The sequence below is a fragment of the Sebastes umbrosus genome, chromosome 4, assembly GCF_015220745.1.
Source record: "Sebastes umbrosus isolate fSebUmb1 chromosome 4, fSebUmb1.pri, whole genome shotgun sequence".
NCBI classification, from domain to species: domain Eukaryota; kingdom Metazoa; phylum Chordata; class Actinopteri; order Perciformes; family Sebastidae; genus Sebastes; species Sebastes umbrosus.
Window position 1 is genome coordinate 12,426,702 of NC_051272.1, and position 20,347 is coordinate 12,447,048.

Here is a 20,347-nt window from a genome sequence, read left to right on the forward strand (position 1 = left end):
AAATGCCTGACCCCAACCCTGACCCATACCCTCACCTAAACCTGATTCTAACCTGAACCTTAAAGGCCCTGACACACGTCGGACTGTTTGGGCACGTCGGTGAGCGTCTGTCTAGTTTTGTCAGTGTGTCCCGCACCATCGGCTCTAGTCTGCCCATGTCGGAGGTTTTTCTGCCAATTCAGCATGTTGAATCACGGATATTTTCACAGCAACATGAACATCTGGAATGAAGCTAAGTGGTGAGTGAAAGTGGTGTGAAAATGTTCTGCAGACGCCGCTTTGTTTCATGTACGTATCATAACAACAGCTTGTATATCCGCCGTCCTCACTCTTCCTGTTTCCCTTTTTGAGTGATGAATACAGACTACCGCCGCCTGCTGGTGTGGAGAGTTATTTCCTCTCACGCAGATGCAGAACGTACGTGCTAACTGGCCGTCGGCTGTAGCCTTTGTGGTGTGTTCAAGTGCAACTTGTCGGCCAAGACAAAGGCGAAGTGAGGCGACGCAACAGCCTTCATCTGCCTTCTCTGATGTCAGCTTAGTGTGTCTGGGCCTTAAAACCAAGTCTGAACCCTCAAACAGGCTTCCGAAGGTCTGTCCGGCTAAAATGTCTTCACTCTGAAGGTCTAAAACTCGAATTGGTCCCCACAAGGATAGCTGTACAAGTACGCACACACAAACCAGACTGGTTTTTCTAATTTTGTGGGGATTTTTTGTGAGAGCCATCAGGCACATCAGGGGAGTCATTTAAATGGTTAACTTTGTGGGGTCCAGCATTTTGGTCCCCATGAAGCCTACGGACCCCACACGGTGAGTGAGCTCCCGGTGTTCGGACCCCACGAGTATAGAAACACAAGACTACACACACACACACACTGTCAGCATCACATCTGACTGACACAAACATTTCAGATCAGAGTGAATGTTTCCTGTAAACAGAGACTCTGACTGATGATCACTGATCGTCACACTTAAACACCGACTCTACTTTATACTGCATTATAATTTTTTTTAATAAACTTTTAGGGCGCTACCAGCCGGACTCAGAGTCTGATAAATTCAAGCGTTGCTAATTTGAAACTTGTGAGGTGTTTTTACGTCTTCAGTAGGAGCCAATGAGCTGAGAGACAGGCAGGAAGTCTCAGTCTCACTAAAACTACTGCTAAAGTGGATTCCTGTTGTCATCATGATATCACAACCTGTCCTATAGCAGCAGCAGAAAGGCCTGGATCCCTGTCTGTCCTTATTGTGTTCACATGACACAAAGCTCATACTTAAAAACAACACAAAGGTGCTTTTCTAATGATTGCATATTTCACATCAAAACTGCCGGCTCAGCGTGTTGTTTGCAAGAAGGCATTTCCTTTGTGAGCAGTTCAGCAGAGATCATGGCTCCTTTGTTGTCCTGACAATGGAAATATTCAATAACAAGAAGACCTGCCAAATCTGGGACGCCCCCACATCACCACCCCCCGGCCCCGTGGAGCCCCGCTGGCCGCTGATAATACTGGGATTATGGCTGCGGAGGCGTCATGTTTTCAGGTTGTCCATACGTCCATATGGACGGACAGTCCATTCTCGTGAACGTGATATCTCAGGATCAACACATTCTCGCTCCCAACTCGTCAAATACCGTCGCTTGGTCAGTGCCCCTCGGCATCAGAAACCGACGTACCGTATACACCTCTAGTGTTACTGTTGGACGGACCAGGGACGGCGTGTCAATATATGCTCGTTACATGCATAGTGTCCTTTCAAAATTAGGAAGTTTAGGCAACACAACCACTTAGTTAGCATTAGGAAACGGTCGTGGTTGACATTAACTTCACTGACTAACGATTCACGTAACTCACGGGGCTGACGATACCATTGAGTCAACTAAATAATAAAAGGAAAATTTAAATAAGTTAACGTTACTTTTAGTTTCACACGGGACACAAACAGCGGCCTCCTGGTTGAAAGTCTTTGTTTGACTCATCGACCGCCGCTCCCTCCCGCCCCGGACAGTCTGTATTAATACTACGTCACTGCTCCGACCCTTGAATAACGCCGCGGGTGGGTGTTTTCCATAGTTTATGTTTTATATAGTTTATGTTTTGTATAGTTTATGTTTTATATAGTTTGTTTAGCATAGTTTGTTTTGTATGGTTTATGTTTTGTATACTTTATGTTTTCTATAGTTTGTCTTGTATAGTTTGTTTTATATAGTTTGTTTTATATAGTTAATGTTTAATATAATTTATGTTTTCTATAGTTTATGTTTTCTATAGTTTATGTTTTTTTGTTTTTTTGATTTAGTGTTTGGCTTTAAATCCTGAACATTTTCTATGTCATGAGAAAGAGTAGAAGAAGAAAAGTGAAGGTGAATGTATTGATGATGACATCAGGGTTCAGTGACCTTTAACTTTCTAAAACTGATCATGTTTGTGTTTCCTGCTAAAGGCCACCGTTCATACAGCTGATCGATTATTGATCAGAGGACACATGATGTTTCCATTAGTGATGAAGCTTCATCTGCTCATCAATCAATCTCAGAATGCTTCTGACATTTGACGTGACCTTTTTCACATGTTTATGATGCATCAGACACAACTTATCATCAGTGTTAAATGTGTTTATGAGTGTGTGACAAACAGCACGGATACTGATCCAGACTGGATTCACAATAAAACACAATCACCTCAAGGTCCATTTAGCTCTAGTTCTTATTCTGTTCATGGGTTCTGTCATTTTTAAATTTTTATGTGGTTCATTTACTATTTAGCACCACTTTCTTCTGTGCTGTGTTTATATGCTTTTCTATGTTATGTGGTCTTTGCTTGCTATGAAGAACTTTGTAACTTTGTTTTGATATATAAAATAAAGCTATTATTACGGCTCGAGCGCGAAACGTCGTCCCTGCCACAAAGTGCGAGGAAACCTAGTGTTTTTCTAAAGATTGTTTTTCTGCCATTTTGAATATTGTGAGTTTTTCATACATTTTCTGCAAAACTCTTTCGAACTCCTCCTAGAGGGTTTATCGGACTTGTTTTGGTTTAATTATTTAGCTTTGATTATTATTATTATTATTATTATTATTATTATTATTATTATTGTTGTTATTATTATTTTCATTAAATTATTATTATTATCATTATTATAATCATTACTATTATTATTATTATTATTATTGTTGTTGCTGTTGTTGTTATTATTATATTCTTTCATTATATCATTATTTTGTTATTACTATTGTTATTGTTGTTGTTGTTGTTGTTATAACAATAATAATAATAATTATTATTATTATTATTGTTGTTGTTATTATCATCATCATTATTATCATTATTATTATTATATTATTTTCATTATATTGTAATTATTATTATTATCATTACTATTATTTTCATTATTATTGTTATAACTATTATTGTTATTATTGTTGTTATTATTATTTTAACAATAATAACGATTATTGTTATTTTTATTGTTGTTGTTGTTATTATTATTATTATTGTCAAATGTACATCTTTAGTTACTGTTGACCTGTACAGAGCGTATAAACTGTCACCAGGTGAGACTGTGATCACGTTGAATGTGTCTCCCTACAGAGGAGCAGAGAGGAACTACATTAACACTTGAAGTCATGTGGGAAGAAAAAAAATTACAGACTGAGGAGAGAAGAAGAAGTTTCAGGTTATAACACAGACTCTGTCAGGTAAATTACTCATTTAAATATAATAATATGCAGATTGAGATTATAGTTGTGTTGATAATCTGAGAGGAGATTATCTGCTTTGATTTACAGACACCACCCGGCTGGTTCTCTCTGTGTCAGTCTGCCACCATACTTTTCTTTTAGTTTCACTTCCTCTTCACCCTGTTGGTTTCTCTCTCTTACTGCTATGAATTTATCCACAGAGGAACTTCCTCCTCTCTGCTCGTCTGTTAGCACCAACAACACACGTTTTTATTCTTCTCTGGAGATTTTCAACAGCACGCTGAACTACAGGAGTGAAGGTGAGACTGTCTATTAAATATCATAAAGTTTATTAAGATTATTCCAGTGTGCTATTAGTATACTTCTTTTAAACTTAAAATAAGAAAGTATGCTTTCTTATGTACTTATCAGAGATATACTTAACAAAAGTATACTTAAGTATCCTTAGTTTATACCGACAGTAGTATAGAAGTATACAGAAAAGTCCAAGTAAACTCCAAGTACATTTGGCTAAGTACTATAAGTTAACTTAAAGAAACCTTACAAGTATACTTGCAGTAAGAACTATTAAACTAGTAGTTTAATGAGAGTATACTTCAAAGTGTACTTTCATAAACTAAAAAGTGGGCTACAAGTATATAACTAGTAAACTAACAGTATACCTATAAGTTCATTTGTAGTATTGTTCATATTATAGCTGCAGTACAAAAACTTGCATGTAAACTAGTTGTGTACTCAACGTCTACTATACTAAGTATATTTAAAGTATACTTTTATAAATTAAAAAGTGAGCCAATTTAGTCCCAAGAAGTATTGAAGTAGTATACTTACAAGTATACTACTAGTACCTTGATATTAGTATACTTATTACATAAAGTGTACTTGGGAATATACTTGAACAATACTTAAGTTTACTTCGTAAAATAAACTTGAAGTATAATTATTTTTTGTAAGGGTACATTTAGATGATAATACTTAAATACTACTAAAGGGCCTGAGTACTTCTTCTACCTCTGGTCTGTATAGATATTAATCAGTGTGTATTGATTGTGATTCCCTTTTGTGGTTTAGCTGTTTGTGATGGCAGAACCAGAACCAGAACCAGCTCCAGAACCAGGGACCAGAGACACTGAAGACCGGACTGAGACGGACCGGATGTCTCCAGGTTCAGTCATGTGATCAGTTTATGTTTTACACAACTTCCAATCCTCTTCATCTTCTTCTTCTTCCTCCTCTTCCTCTTCCTTTTCTTCTTCTTTCCTTTCTCTTCCTCTTCCTCTTCCTCTTCTTCTTCGTCTTCCACTTCTTCCTCATCTTCTTCCACTTCCTCTTCTTCTTCTTCTTCTTTGAAGAATCTGTATTTCTACATAATGAATACTTTTATTTTAATACCTTAAGTACTTTTAATGATGATAGTAACATATATATATATATATATATATATATATATACTTTATATGTGTGTTTATTTTTTTATTTATTTAAAAAGGTTCCCCATTAGCTGATACCAATGGCACCAGCTAGTCTTCCTGGGGTCCGAAATCAAGTACATTACATTTATCACATACATACTATATACAACATTGTGTGTGTGTGTGTGTGTGTGTGATAAAAATAATAATAATAATAAAAGTATTATAAATGACAATAAGTGTTTTCAGTCCAAAATGGCGGCAGCGGCTGTTGTTAAAAAACACCAGAGTTTCGTCTCTTTGCTTCAATACTCTTTGGATCTACATGTACAGTGTTTAATAGTGTTACAGGGTGGATTTTTCATTTATTTAAGAAGAAATCCTTATAAATGTTCATGATCCAGAGTCTAAATATTGTGTTTATGTGTGTAGATGAAGCTCCCTGTTGTTCCAGTCTGACCACTAAGGAGCTGCAGCAGAACTTGAGGGAAGTGAAGAAGAGAGAGCGTCCCGTCAGACTGCTGTTTGAGATCCCATCGACTCGTATTGTTGAACACGTTCTGTCCAAATATGTGGTGAGATACTGAAACACACACCTGGTCAACTGGAATCTATTTAATCTATCTATTTATTCATTTATTGTATCCATCCTGTAGATCAACACAACAAAAACAGATAAATTTAGTCTACTACATACTAAAATATTCTATATTAATATCACTATAATATAATATAATATACAGTAATATAATATAATATAATATAATATAATATAAAGTCAGCACTGTATCTATAAATGCGGTACATTTAGTGAAATCCTCCCCTTCAGACTGATTCCAGTCTCATGTCTGTACAGAGAGAGAGACAAGAGTCCTGTATTCTGAGAGCAGAGAGTCCTGGTTGGAGCATAAGGTTTAAGTAGTCAGTGAATCACTGCTCTAATATCTTGTGTTGATGTTTCCTGTTTGTCTGTAGGTATATGAGATCGTGGTGATGCGCTCCGGCAGCTTCGATTCCAACCGTGTGTCTGTGGAACGCCGTTACAGCGACTTCTTCCGCTTCCACCACAAACTGCTGGAGGAGTTCAGCGAAGAGCTGGAGGAGGTGGTTCTCCCCCGAAAACACCTGAGCAGGAATTTCTGCACCGAGATCATCGCAGAGCGACGCCTCGCCCTCCAGGATTACCTGGCTAAACTGTACGCTACTCGCTGCGTTCGACACTCGCCGCTTTTTCCCAAATTCCTCACGGACCAAGAGCAGAAGCAAGCTCACAGTTTGCTGCGAGCGGGACAGTTTCAGATGGCTTTGGATCAGCTGCAGACAGTTTTAGAGGTTGAGGACAAGCTGCTACCGTGGCAGAACCCCACCCTGCTCGTACCCACCCTCGCCGCCCTCGCCGTCTGTTACCGAGACCTAGACGAACCACAACAGGCGTTTGCTGTAGCTCAGAGAGCTCTGCCGCCGACGAGACGCTACGGACTGAAACGCTACAGAGCCTCGCTGTTGGACCTGCTGGTGGATCTGGGTTATCAGCTGGGACGTCCCGTGGCCCAGTTACAGGAGGAGCTGACGGTCCTGAGGGACGCTGAGAGGGGGGAGGTCACCTTCCACTCTCTGAAGGAGGTAGTGGTCCATGAGTTCACCTGAGTCTCTGAAGGAGTTAGTGGTCCCTGAGTTCACCTGAGGAGGTGATCAGAACACTCTGGACTATTGCACTATTTGTATTGTTTACAGCTACACTTACTAACTAACTAACTAACACTTGACTTATATTTAGATATTTTATCTTATTTTTTATATTATATTCTTTTATTCTGTTATTTCTATTCTGTGTAAGTATATTGAGAGAGCTGCATAAAAACTGGAGTCACATTCCTTGTATGTATATGCTGCGGACAGCTCTCACATCCACCTGTATGCTGACGACATCATTCTGTATACATCCAGTCCATCCCTGAGCACAGCTTCTACAGTATCCAACCTGCCTTCTCCAACCTTCACCGTCTTCTAAATACTAAGAAAACAAAAAAGCATGTCTTCAACCGGAACTTACCTCTGTCGATTGTTAATTGATTAGATTCATCATTCACAAAACCCAGCTGACGTTTATCGTTTACAGCACGCCATTTTTGTTACTTCCGCCCAAAAATGTTAATCAAAAACAAAAATGTCAGCTGGGAGTTGTGAATGATGAACGGTCGACTGTTGATTATCAGAGCAACGCTGTTTCAAATAAAATGTCAATCAAGTTTATCCTTTTTTTTCAATTGTTTTTGTTACTTCCACCGTTGAGGCCACTTTCATTAAATGATAAATGATAATTTTGTGTTGTGAATGATGAATGTATCGGGGAAAATGATAAAATGTGGAAACGTGTTTTCATCATATCATGACTGTTTTAGTCAAATCAGCTTTAAATGAATCAAACAACTTGATAATTTATCACTCCATCTTTCATTTTACATCCATTTTTATGCATCTTCATCACCACCATTTTTATCAATTAATTTTTGTTACGTCCACCCCTCAAACAGTTTGCTGCTCCGAGCGAATGGATTGAGTTACAGAAGACAGTAAAACTCCACACCCTCATCCCGTTACCCTCCTTTAATAACTCGTTACAAGCGATAGTTTCTGTGTTCTACCTTCTGTCGCTGCCTCTTGGCCAGGTCGTCATTGTAAATGAGAATGGGTTCTCAATTGACTTATCCGGTTAAGTAAAGGTAAAATAAATAATTAAATAAATGTAAATGTATATACTTCTGCAGAAGTAGAAAATGTTTGAGACATCAAACCACAGCAGACACATGTTCTGTCCTTCAAACTACAAATCATTTATTCATTATTTATGTTCTCTCTGTTGACCGTCTGTGGTAAATTAAGTGAATCTCTGCAGAGGAACTAAAGTGTTATCTTGTTACAGCATCCTCAGCCCGATTGGCCAACAGACAAACTTTTTGTATTTCAACAAAACAAAGACTGGAACTCCCCCAGAAGTTACCCAACCTGCTTCACTGTGTGCATGTTGACTTTTTTTCACAAGTGAGAAATTCAGAAAATTCCCCAAAATCTGATGTTTGACAAGTTGTAGAAAATGTTTTGCCAGTCTTTATACTGAATTCATGAACTTGATATATTGTGGGCCAGCCTATGTTTAATTAGCTTTCAGTAGTCCCAATCTTATTTATGCATGTTTATGTGCATATGTGTGGTTAAGCATGTATATATGTACCTATGTGCCTGTGTGTGTATGCATGTATGTAGCTTATATTCTAATGTGTATTTTTTAAGATGGCTGGAGGATGAGGATACACATTTTCTTTATGTTGTTTTATGTTATTCTGTCACTCTTGTTTTTATCTACTTTACGATTTTAAAATTATTTTTTATTGACATGTTTTTTCTATTTTAAAAGTTATTTTATTGTTTATATTTTTTTTCATGTATTTGCTTTTATTGTCTGAAACACTTTGTTTTGAAAATTGATATATAAATAAATGTATCATTATTATTGTTATTGTTATTTTATGTTATTCTGTCTTTCTTGTTTCTATCATCAACTTCACTATTTTACTATTATATTGTTAATAATAATAATACATTTTATTTATATAGTGCTTTTCTGGATACTCAAAGACACTATACACAGATAAAATCATCATAAAACAAGGACATCATAAAAATATAAAACACACAATATCAATTACACATTAAAAGCAGTTCTAAAAAGGTGAGTTTTGATTTGTGATTTGAATGTGGACAGGTCGTTATTGACATGTTTTTCTATTTTAAGTTATTGTATTGTTTTTACTTTTGCTTCATTTATCTGTTTTTATTGTCTGAAACACTTTGTTTTGAAAAGTGGTATATAAATAAATGTATTTGTTATTAATATTATTATTATTATTATTATTATAAATACATAGTATGTGTTGTTTGGAAATATTTCCATTAATATTTCTAATGATAATAACCTTTGTGAAAAATGATCTTGTTTTCAAATATGAAGATATTTTTTTCTTGTTGAACATCGATGATATCAGAGGTAGATTAGCCGGACTGCTCGCTCAGAGAAGCTGCTCGACGTTTGACTGCTTCTGTCTGAGTTTTAACAGCAGCTGCATGCTCCTTTTAGCTTTTAGCTTTTAGCTTTTATCTAAAGTTTGACTCCTGAAACAGTGTCTTCTTCCTGTAGTTTGGTTTGTTCTCTGTAAAACTGTTTAATAATGGCCAACGACTCCGTGAAACTCTCCAGAAACGTCCTCCGCATGAAGGTGAGTGAAGTTAACAACCAGGGAAGATACTAGCCGTGTGGTAGCTACCTTTAGCTCTCCGAGTGGAACGCCACTCCAAACTCCACTCAGAAATCACACTATTGTTGGCTTCCTGCTGATTGGAGAGCTCTAACTCGGGCTAAACGTCGACTGTATACATTTTTATGCAGAGTTTGAACCAGTTATTAATTCGGCATGTATTTGAGCTACCAAATGGCTTTTTACATTCAACAAAGACGACTTAATAATCTGCCACACGCTGTCTTCTACTGCATATGTTGGTGAATGGATGCTTCCTTATTTTGATTACAGTTTTGAGTGAGGTTCTGTAGATGAAAGGGAAACGTGTTTTGCTGATTTTTAAGGCCAGACACTCCAGGCAAAAACATCATTTTTCATGCAAAGGTCAAAAACATCAAAAATACACATTTAGGTGTTACTTTTTTTCTTTTTGCATCCGTGGATTTCTTCTAAATTGCCCCAAAATTAACCATTAGATAACATCTCATTTGCATATTTAAACATAACATTTCAGAAAACTTGTAATACAGAAAAATAATTCCCTTAATGTAAGTAATCAACTGGGGAAGTTTCATGGTAATATCTATTAGTTAATTATCTGATCCATAACTGCACAACAACAACTCAACAGTACCATTTCCATTTAGTTTTGCACTACTTGCAATGTCCACCACCTCACATGTGTGTGTGTGTATTATATAAGTACTCTGTGTGATCTATCTCATATTGTTACCTATGAATCTCCCCCGTGAGATTGTTGTTTTTGATTCAATTAAAGTGGGATCTGGTGTATTTTGCTCAGTTCATGCAGAGAGGTCTGGATGCTGAGACGAAGAAGCAGCTGGAGGAAGATGAGAAGAGAATCATCAGTGATGAACACTGGTATCTGGACCTGCCAGAGCTGAAGGCTAAAGAGTACGTGTCGACTTCTACATGCAAACAGACTCAGTACTTTCTCACCTGTATCAGAGAACATTTTGCCAAACTCCATTCAGAAATATACCAGTTTAATTTTGATAGGCTAATTGGCAAATTTATATGGAGGACTGAGCCTGCCAAAATAAAAAATAAATGAATAAATACATAAATTACTTGATAAATAAATATATACAGTATGTAAAAAATAAATGTAGCCATTAATTAATTGATAAAATGTGACATTAATTGATATTTCTGTTTTGATTTGCTTCTTTATTTATTTATCTTTGTATTGATTCCCTTATTTATTTATTTATTTATTTACTGTTCTGTTTAATTTCCACTTTTATTAATTTATATATTTATTTTTTAATACATTTTTAAATTTATTAATGTAGTTTTGTATTTATTTTTTATTAATTTATTAATATATTTTTGCATTTACTTTTTATTTATTTTATATTTATTTTCAAATGTATGTATCAATTCATTTATTTATTTATACATGATTTTCTCTTTGCTTTTCACCCCTTATTTATTTCCCCAAACTTATTTATTTCTGTATTCTTTTCTTTACACATTTAGTTTTACATTTCTTTATGCATTTCAGCCTCATTATGCAAATGTAGACGTTTCATCCCCATAAACTTATATATATATATATATACATATATTTCCTAGTCTATTACTTTAATTTAATATTCTAATTAAATTATCTGATTAAAACTGATGTAACAGCCCTCCAATAAATCCACCTGTCATAAAGTTAAAAAAAATTAGCATCCCCTCTAATATCGCACATCAATCAATCAAATTATATTTATATAGCATATTTCATACGACTAGCATAGACATTGTGCTTCAAATAAAAGCAAAAAAAAGTAAAAGATCATATATGACAAAAACATAAAATAAGAACATATAAGATAAGAAATACATCTATAAAACATGTGATAAAAACACAAGATATGAAGGGATTAATAAAATAAGATACAAAAAATATTATTTAAAAAATGAAATAATAATAATAGTGATTCTAAAATGAAAGTTATACCCGTTAACCACACACTACGAAAAGCTTGCGTAAAAAGACATTTTTGAGTCTGTTTTTAAAAGAAGACACTGTTGTTGCAAATCATATTATCAATATCAGTGAAAATCCCAATATTATAATAATAGATATTTTTTCTGAATGGTTCAGCCCTAGTAATAGTGAGGTGTTTTTCTGATACGATGTCTCTTTGTCTCTCAGGAACTTGATCATCGAGGAGAAGAGTTTTGTTCCCTGTGAAGACCTGATGTACGGTCGCATCTCCTTCAAGGGTTTTAATCCAGAAGTCGAGGTCAGTTTTTCATTCATTAACCTGTCACATCCTCTGCTTCCTCCCGTCTCCTCGCTGAAAGATTTCTCTGCGTAAATGTTGCTGTCAGAAACACCAGAATATTTTGGTGTTGTCGGGTATAAAAATATATTTTAACCCGTTTTTTGTTTTGCGCCTACAAACATGCATTTGTCACTTTTTTAAAAATACGTCTTATCAACGTATCTCCTCGTATCAACGACCACAAAAAGACAAAAGAAAACTTTTCCAAAATAAAAATAAACATTTAAGTTGAAAACTTGAAATCTAAATGCGACGACGTTAGGTTTAACTGTGGACGCGTTGACGGTGGTGATTGTTTTGCGTTGGTCACAGAAACTGATGGCTTTGATGAATCCAAAAGATGAAGTGGAGAAAGAAGAACAAGAAGAGATCAGCCGGATGCAAACAGACGTCACAGATGAAGAAATGGCTCTCAGGTACGAAGATTTCATGAATTCCCAGGAATTAAATATTGGTTGCTTTTAAAAGAAAGCAGAGAGATTTTATTGAATTTGAGGTGTTTGGCTTGAGAGATTTATTTTGAAGTCGCAGAAGCAAGATGAACATTTATCCTCTAAATGTCTGTGAGTTAAACAAAGTGTTAACTAAGAAACATTCCTGCCGGTTGGTTATGATAACTTACACATATTTAGAAGTCTGGATCTGCATTTAATTTACTGTAAACTTGTAAAACTATACATGATATTGAGTACTGACTACATAAATGCTGGAAATCAAAACATTTTACTGGATTCATTTAGAGATTTTCCAAAGTAAAAGTCCCTAAAAGTGTATGATTAAACTTTTTTCCATGGTCTAGTGTTAAAAAAGTTAACAAAAATCACAATATCGCAATACTTAAAAATCACAATACATATTGAATTAGCACCCAAGATGGTGATAGTGTGGAAACAGGAGATAGGTGAATTGTCACATCTCTAACAACTAGCCATACCTTTATTATCTTCAGCTAGTTACTATTTTAACAAGCGGACCTGCTGTTCTTCATGTGTAGCAGGATTTTTAACTTTTAGTTTCTGACTATGTTTTTTCTTCTTCTTCTTCTTCTTCTTCTTCTTCTTTAGATACGAGAGTTTAGTCAAAAGCATGAAGAAGAAGTTTGCAAAGAAGCGAGAGAGAGCGGCTACTGAAGAGGAGGATGTCAACAGCAACGTTGTAGAAACTGATACAAAGAGAGTCTTCCTGAAACCTCAGGACTGATCCATGTGATGGACTTTATTTTTATGTAAATGACTCAAAATAATCCTTTTTTTTTTTACATCCTTGTTTGCAGAATCTATAGAGAGAGCATCAGTGAGCAGAATGTTCAGTGTTTTAAGGCTGATTGGATGTTATACATCCTGTTTTTTAAAGAAAAGATATGTGAGAGTGTTTTAACATGTCTGTGCTGCATGATGAGACCTTCATTAAATGCTTAGCTCAGTGTATTCGTGCCTCATACGTGATTTATTTAAATAGCTCTTACAGGAACAGTTCAATATTTTGGGAAAGACACTTCTTCTCTTTCTTGTTAAGAGTTAGATGTTCACATTTTTTAATGTTCAGTTCTGCTTTTTAACAACAAGAGTTTTAGTGACCTCCATGACAATAATGTAACGTGCCTAAAATAATACGTATATTCTCGACTAAATGTTCATTTGACCTCCTTCAAAGCAAGTTTCAAGTCTCTGAAGAAGGGTTTTGCTGCTGACGATAGAAGATCAGTCTTAAGTTTGTTTTCCCATGAGCCTCAGCTCCTGTTGAGTCCTGCTGGTTTACAGTCGGCGTGTTCGGTGAGGGTCGTGATGACGGCGTCGAACACGGCGGTGGGGCTGCAGCGGTGGAGGAACGGGAGCAGCCATCCCATCTTTCCGGGGGTGTACATGGGTTTAGGACGGACTGACAGCAGAGCGTGACACACGTCGTCCACCACCGGAGACAGATCCTTCGCACATTGACGGGACATTCTGGACAGACTCCTGGGGAGGGACGAGATGTACGTATCCCCATAATCCTCTCTGGCATCAGAGGAAACCGCTGTGAGGATCTCGTCGCTGTAGCGAGCAACGTCGTCACTGTTCCCGAAGATATCTGAGAGGAAAAAATATATATATATACTGTATATATATGGGTCCCAGAGTCTCCAGGTTCACCATGTTGAATTACAGGTTAGTCTGTAAATAATGTGACCTCAAGGTGACACCTGCATTATTACTTCATCTCAAGTTAAAAATATAGTTGAAGACCTTTTTGTCATTATACATTTTATTATCTGTATATTTTCTGCTTACATGATGCATTTCATTCAATAAAATAGTTTATCTTAATCAAGTTAAACAATGCAGAGAGAGAGGGACAAACGGGGGCGAAGCAGAACCCCTTAGCAGGCTAATCTGCCCCTACCTGAAATAAAAAGAAATAATTAGATAGACAAATAATAAGAAAACAAAACAAGATTAACCAATGAATGAAATGTAAACATATACAGTAAATTCTAAATAAACTAATTTAGTGAAGAAAACGTTCAGGTAATGAATCACTAATTTAAAATGTGAGTGTGATCATCAGTAAACCATTAAAATGAGACCTACTTGTTCTGAAGGCTGCAGGTTGAATTAAAGCCACTTTGACGCCCCACATGGATAACTCCAGCCTCATGACTTTAGAGAAAACACTCAGCGCTGCCTTAGAGGCTCCGTAAGCAGCTAACCGGGGCATCGGCACCTCACCTGCAGGGCACACCGTTTAATACACCGTTGGTACACCATTAATAGTACACCATTAATATACCATTAGTACACCATTAATACACCACTAATACACCACTGTTACACCGTTTCATGCACTGTTGGTACACCATTAATACACCATCAATACACCATTAATACACTGTTAGTACACCATTAATGTACCACTAATACACCGTTAACATACGTTAGTACACCACTAATACACCGTTAATATACCACTGTTACACCGTTTCATGCACTGTTAGTACACCATTAATACACCGTCAATACACCACTAATACACCGTTAGTACACCATTAATACACTGTTAATACACCACTTATAAATCGTTAGTACGTCACTGTTACACCGTTTAATACACCGTTAATACACCGTCAATACACCACTAATACACCATTAATACATTAATATACACTGTTAATAAACCACTAATACACCGTTAATACATTATTAATACACCGTTTAATACGCTGTTAATACTCTGGTAATACACCATTAATACACAGTAAATACACCGTTTAATACACCCTAGAGTACACCGTTAATACACTGTTAATACTCTGGTAATACACCAGTAATACACCGTTAATACACAATTAATACACAGTACACCACTATTACACCGTTTAATACACTGTTAATGCATAGTTAATACACCACTAATACGATAAGCTTGTATGACATGATTGGTACCAATGGATTCTTTATGTTTTCTAGTTTCATATGATACTATATGATAGTGATACTATGACCAGTATCTTCAGTCTAGCTTTAAAACTGAGCCACTACAACTTAAAAATCATAAGTTGTGTTGATGTGTTAAAGAAATTAGTGGCGTTAAAACAATTTTGCGCTAACGCGTTATTGTCACATTAACTTTGACAGCCCTAATAAAAATGCATTATATTTAATGAGTTGATAAAAGGTTTTGTATGTAGAATCTTCATCTGTAAAGTAACCAGTTACTGCAGCTGTCAGATAACATAACAGACATACTCAAGTACAGTACAAGTACCTCAAAACTGTAAGATTGTACCTCAAAATCTACTGAAACCAACAGCTCCTCTGTGTGCTGTAGTAAATGGACAGAAGTAGTTTATACATGATGATTTGTAGTGTTTAAATCATGGCAGACATGCTGTGGGTGGTTGAACATATGTCTTCAGTGGGACGCACCTGCCAGGCTGGACATGTTGACGATGCGTCCTCTGGACCTCCTCAGCAGAGGGAGGAACACCTGACACATCTTCACAGCAGACAGGAAGTTCACGTCCATGCAGAGTCTGTACGCCGTCATCGGCTGGAGCTCCGCGTCCACAGGACAGAGAAGGACTCCGGCGTTATTCACCAAACCCCACAGACCTGCAAGGACATGAGACACAAGACGAGTCACGAGACACAACGAATCTCTGCTAATTGAAAATATCTATATTTCTGCATTCAAACTTTCGTCAAATAAAAGTCATTCAGTTTGAAAATACGATCTATCGTTCAGCATTAATAGAAACTATTAGTAGGTTTAACCCCACCACCTGTCAGTGGTGTGTCTTACCTGTGTCAGCCACCTGAGTACAGATGTACCTGTGTGCTGCCTCTATCTGGGAGCCGTCGGTGACGTCGAGCTGCAGCACCTGCAGGTTTTCAGATCCTCGTTCTCTCAGCTGTCGAGCTCCGGCTCCGTTCACATCCAGGACACCAGCAAACACCTTCACTCCCACCTCGCTGAGCCGCGTCGCCAGCGCCAGACCGAAACCTGAATCACAACCTGTCAAAAGAAAAGATACAAGAATGAAACCTGGTTTCTCATTTAAGCTCTGTAGTCAGTGTTAGTATCTTTAAAGGTTTTTAAAGGTTTTATTTTAGAAACAAGTCTTTTCCTTCTGGAAGTTAGTTCCGCTGGACTACAGCGATGTTCTATACATGCATGCATCTTCTCAAAGCCTAAACACGCTGGATACTATCTACCATGGAACACTGAGATTTATTATGAATTTTAAAGCCCTTATGCATTGTTGCTCTTTGTATGCTCTTCGGGGTAGGATGGATTGCCTTGTCCACCCGGAGCCTGAACCACTGGTGTATTCTTATTTATAAGGCTATTCTTGGTCTGCTTCCATCTTACCTACGGGTCTACATCCTTCGAAAAAGTACGGGAAGTTACTGTCTTCGTTCCCAGGACTTAATCCTATTAACTGTCCCCAAAGTCCGTACTGAACTTGGAAAAAAAGTGGGAGGAACGGCCTGCCTGATCTGAACCCGAGTGATGCTTTGTTGTTGGACTGCTGTGCTAGTCATGGATTGTCCATAACAAACACCATGTTCGAGCATAGGGTGGTTCATAAGTGTACTTGGTACCAGTACACCCTAGGCCAACGATCATTGATCGATTTTGTGGTCGTATTCTCAGATCTGCGGCTGTATGTCTTGGACACTCGGGTGAAGAGAGGAGCAGAGCTGTCAACTGATCACCACCAGATGGTGAGTTGGATCAGATGGCAGGGGAGGCTGCCGGACAGACCTGGTAAACCCAAACATGTAGTGAGGGTGAACTGGGAACGTCTGGCTGAGGCCCCTGAGGTCCGCAAGGTCTTCAACTCCCACCTCCAGAAGATTTTTTCATCCCGGGGGGGAGGCTGGGGACATGGAATCTGAGTGGGCCATGTTAAAAGCCTCCATTGTGGAAGCGACTGCTGGGAGTTGTGGTCTGAAGGTCGTCAGTACCTGTCGTGGTGGCAACCTAAGAACCCGCTGGTGGACGCCAGCGGTGAAAGAGGCCTTTTGGGCTTAGTTGGCCCGGGGTAACCAGAAACACCAGACAGGTACCGGTTGGCCAGAAGGGCTGCAGCTGTGGCGGTTGTCAAAGTAAAAACCCGGGTATGGGAGGAGTTCGGGGAGGGTGCATGTTCAACACACAGCTTTGTCTGGTTGTTAGTACAGCCGCCAACAGCGCAACAAATACCAGAGCTCCGCCAAGACATTTTAGAAAATGTTAATTTAACGGTAATTAAATATCTGTTGTGACGAAAAGAGAGCTGAGCCGGAAGGCAAAGCTCTCGATCTACCAGTCAATCTTCGTTCCTACTCTCACCTATGGTCATGAGGGCTGGGTCATGACCAAAAGAACTAGATCGCAGGTACAAGCGGCCGAAATGGGTATTCTCAGGAGGGTGGCTGGCGTGAGAAGCTCAGTCATCCGTGAGGGACTCGGAGTAGAGCCGCTGCTCCTTTGCGTTGAAAGGAGCCAGCTGAGGTGGTTCGGGTATCTGGTAAGGATGCCCCCTGGGAGGCGTTCCAGGCATGACCAGCTGGGAAGAGCCCACGGGGAAGACCCAGGACTAGGTGGAGAGATTATATCTCCACACTGGCCTGGGAACGTCTCGGGATCCCCCAGTCAGAGCTGGTTAATGTGGCCTGGGAAAGGGAAGTTTGGGGTCCCCTGCTGGAGCTGTTGCCCCCGCGACCCGACCCCGGATAACGGGTTGAAGATGAGTGAGAGTGATGAGTAAGTGAGTAAATATCTGTTAAAAATAAAGCAGGATTTGCTAAATTGAAGGCGAATTACTTTTCAAAAGAAGTGCCGTTGGCAGTTAGCCTCTATGGATAACCTCTATGGTTAACCTCTATGGTTAGCCTCTATGGTTAACCTCTATGGTTAGTCTCTATGGTTGCCTCTATGGTTAGCCTATGGGACTAACTAGCTTACTGCTACTTCCGCTACCACACTGGAAGTTACGCCCATAGTCATTTCTGCAGTAACACCCCTGAGCATAAGGTGGATAGGTTAGGTTTTATAGGTTACGATAAAAGTTTATATAGTTACGAGCTTCCTTTGCAGCAGATTATAAAGTAATTAAAGTGAGCTCCACCTTTACCAGCTGATGAACACTTGAGTGCATCAACAGTTATAATCTAGTGACAATGATATGACTAATGTGACCTGACTCATATAATGTGTGTTGGGTGTGTCGTCACCTGTAATCAGCACCGCTCTGCTCTGCAGCAGCTCCACTCTCCTCTCAGTGTCACAGATCAGGACCAGGCTGTAGCCGAGGAGGGCCGCGGACACACAGACAACAGGAGGAACCGTGAAATACAGAGCGGCCCCGCCACCGAGGGCCCCGCCGACGCCGAGGGCCCCGAAGGTACCGGGCCAGTTTCCTGCTCCACAGCCCTCTTTAAACCTCCACAGCACGGTGAGGAAGAACACCGCTGCAGCGACGCCACAGAAACAGGAAGTGATGTCCATCCTCTGACAGGTCAGTGTGTTTGTCTCTCTCACCTGCTTTACCTGTGTGTCAGCCTGCAAAGGGTAATCTGAAAGTCATTACACTCACGGTCCTGCCCACACTCACCCACCGGCACACAGGTATGTTGTGCTGCTGCCAACAGGTGTGTTTCCTTCAAACCTGTTCCTCGTCTGCAGCTGCACATATTTTTCATTGTCCACTCCCCCTCCCCTCCCCCTCGCCAACACTCTGATGATAAAGATCGTTATCAGACGTCAGCAGTTTCTCTTGTTCCCGTCATTATTTGTCTGAGAACATCTTTCAAGTCGAGTCCGTTTTATTTATTTAGTCCAATATCACAAATCACAATCTGTCGAGTGTTCGACTCCCTCAGTCCTCAGATAACAACCTTTATTACAGCAGCAGACTAAAACCTCTGGGCCTCGTTCACATTTACCCCAGTACTGCGCTTTAGTACAAGTTTAAGGTAATTTCAATTCTGTAATAATAATACTTAATTTATAAAGCACATATGGGCTTCACAAAAGATTGAAAAAACACAAAGACCGCTGCAACAAACAGGAACATTAAAAACAAATCAGAGATTTAAATTAATAAAATGACTGTACTTGTACTGTTTTACGTACGCATTTAAAGGTGATGTGTTCGCTTACTGTTTTACGTAAGCATTTAAAGGTGATGTGTTCGCTTACTGTTGTAGTATTGGATTTAAAGGTGATGTGTTCGCTTACTGTTGTAGTATTGGATTTAAAGGTGATGTGTTCGCTTACTGTTGTAGTATTGGATTTAAAGGTGATGTGTTCGCTTACTGTTTTACGTAAGCATTTAAAGGTGATGTGTTCGCTTACTGTTGCACGTACGGATTTAAAGGTGATGTGTTCGCTTACTGTTGCACGTACGGATTTAAAGGGGATGTGTTCGCTTACTGTTGCACGTACGGATTTAAAGGTGATGTGTTCGCTTACTGTTGCACGTACGGATTTAAAGGGGATGTGTTCGCTTACTGTTGTACGTACGGATTTAAAGGTGATGTGTTCGCTTACTGTTGTACGTACGGATTTAAAGGTGATGTGTTCACTTACTGTTGTACGTACAGATTTAAAGGTGATGTGTTCGCTTACTGTTGTAGTATTGGATTTAAAGGTGATGTGTTCGCTTACTGTTTTACGTAAGCATTTAAAGGTGATGTGTTCGCTTACTGTTGCACGTACGGATTTAAAGGTGATGTGTTCGCTTACTGTTGCACGTACGGATTTAAAGGTGATGTGTTCGCTTACTGTTGCACGTACGGATTTAAAGGGGATGTGTTCGCTTACTGTTGCACGTACGGATTTAAAGGTGATGTGTTCGCTTACTGTTGTACGTAAGCATTTAAAGGTGATGTGTTCGCTTACTGTTGTACGTACGGATTTAAAGGTGATGTGTTCGCTTACTGTTGTATGTACGGATTTAAAGGTGATGTGTTCGCTTACTGTTGCACGTATGGATTTAAAGGTGATGTGTTCGCTTACTGTTGTACGTACGGATTTGAAGGCGATGCGTTCGCTTACTGTTGTACGTACGGGTTTGAAGACGATACGTTCGCTTACTATTGTACGTACAGATGCGATTCATCTTTTTCATTAATTTTTCGAGCCAAAGCTTCTCAAATGTGAGGATGAG

General features: G+C 38.6%; 3 protein-coding genes across 5 annotated transcripts; 2 read left to right on the plus strand and 1 right to left on the minus strand.

Moving 5' to 3' along the window:
- The first annotated feature begins 3,615 nt into the window (after positions 1-3,615).
- snx20 (sorting nexin 20) lies at positions 3,616-7,364 on the plus strand. 2 transcript variants are annotated; one of them, XM_037768700.1, is made up of 5 exons: positions 3,616-3,696; positions 3,900-3,998; positions 4,771-4,864; positions 5,544-5,686; positions 6,087-7,364. In XM_037768700.1, the coding sequence occupies exons 3-5, from the start codon at positions 4,780-4,782 to the stop codon at positions 6,756-6,758; spliced, it is 900 nt and encodes a 299-aa protein (XP_037624628.1). In that variant the 5' UTR covers positions 3,616-3,696; positions 3,900-3,998; positions 4,771-4,779; the 3' UTR covers positions 6,759-7,364. The 2 variants fall into 2 exon arrangements, with proteins under 2 accessions (XP_037624628.1, XP_037624629.1); XM_037768701.1 differs by having other exon boundaries at positions 3,630-3,696; positions 3,787-3,998.
- Positions 7,365-9,163: 1,799 nt separating this feature from the next.
- mphosph6 (M-phase phosphoprotein 6) lies at positions 9,164-13,136 on the plus strand. Its single transcript, XM_037767445.1, has 5 exons — positions 9,164-9,385; positions 10,209-10,321; positions 11,577-11,667; positions 12,022-12,125; positions 12,774-13,136. The coding sequence occupies exons 1-5, from the start codon at positions 9,338-9,340 to the stop codon at positions 12,907-12,909; spliced, it is 492 nt and encodes a 163-aa protein (XP_037623373.1). The 5' UTR covers positions 9,164-9,337; the 3' UTR covers positions 12,910-13,136.
- hsd17b2 (hydroxysteroid (17-beta) dehydrogenase 2) lies at positions 12,972-18,848 on the minus strand. 2 transcript variants are annotated; one of them, XM_037767443.1, is made up of 5 exons: positions 18,411-18,848; positions 15,991-16,203; positions 15,615-15,800; positions 14,280-14,417; positions 12,972-13,779 (listed from the first exon to the last, which is right to left on the minus strand). In XM_037767443.1, the coding sequence occupies exons 1-5, from the start codon at positions 18,682-18,684 to the stop codon at positions 13,439-13,441; spliced, it is 1,152 nt and encodes a 383-aa protein (XP_037623371.1). In that variant the 5' UTR covers positions 18,685-18,848; the 3' UTR covers positions 12,972-13,438. The 2 variants fall into 2 exon arrangements, with proteins under 2 accessions (XP_037623371.1, XP_037623372.1); XM_037767444.1 differs by lacking the exon at positions 12,972-13,779 and adding an exon at positions 13,836-14,091.
- Positions 18,849-20,347: the final 1,499 nt, after the last annotated feature.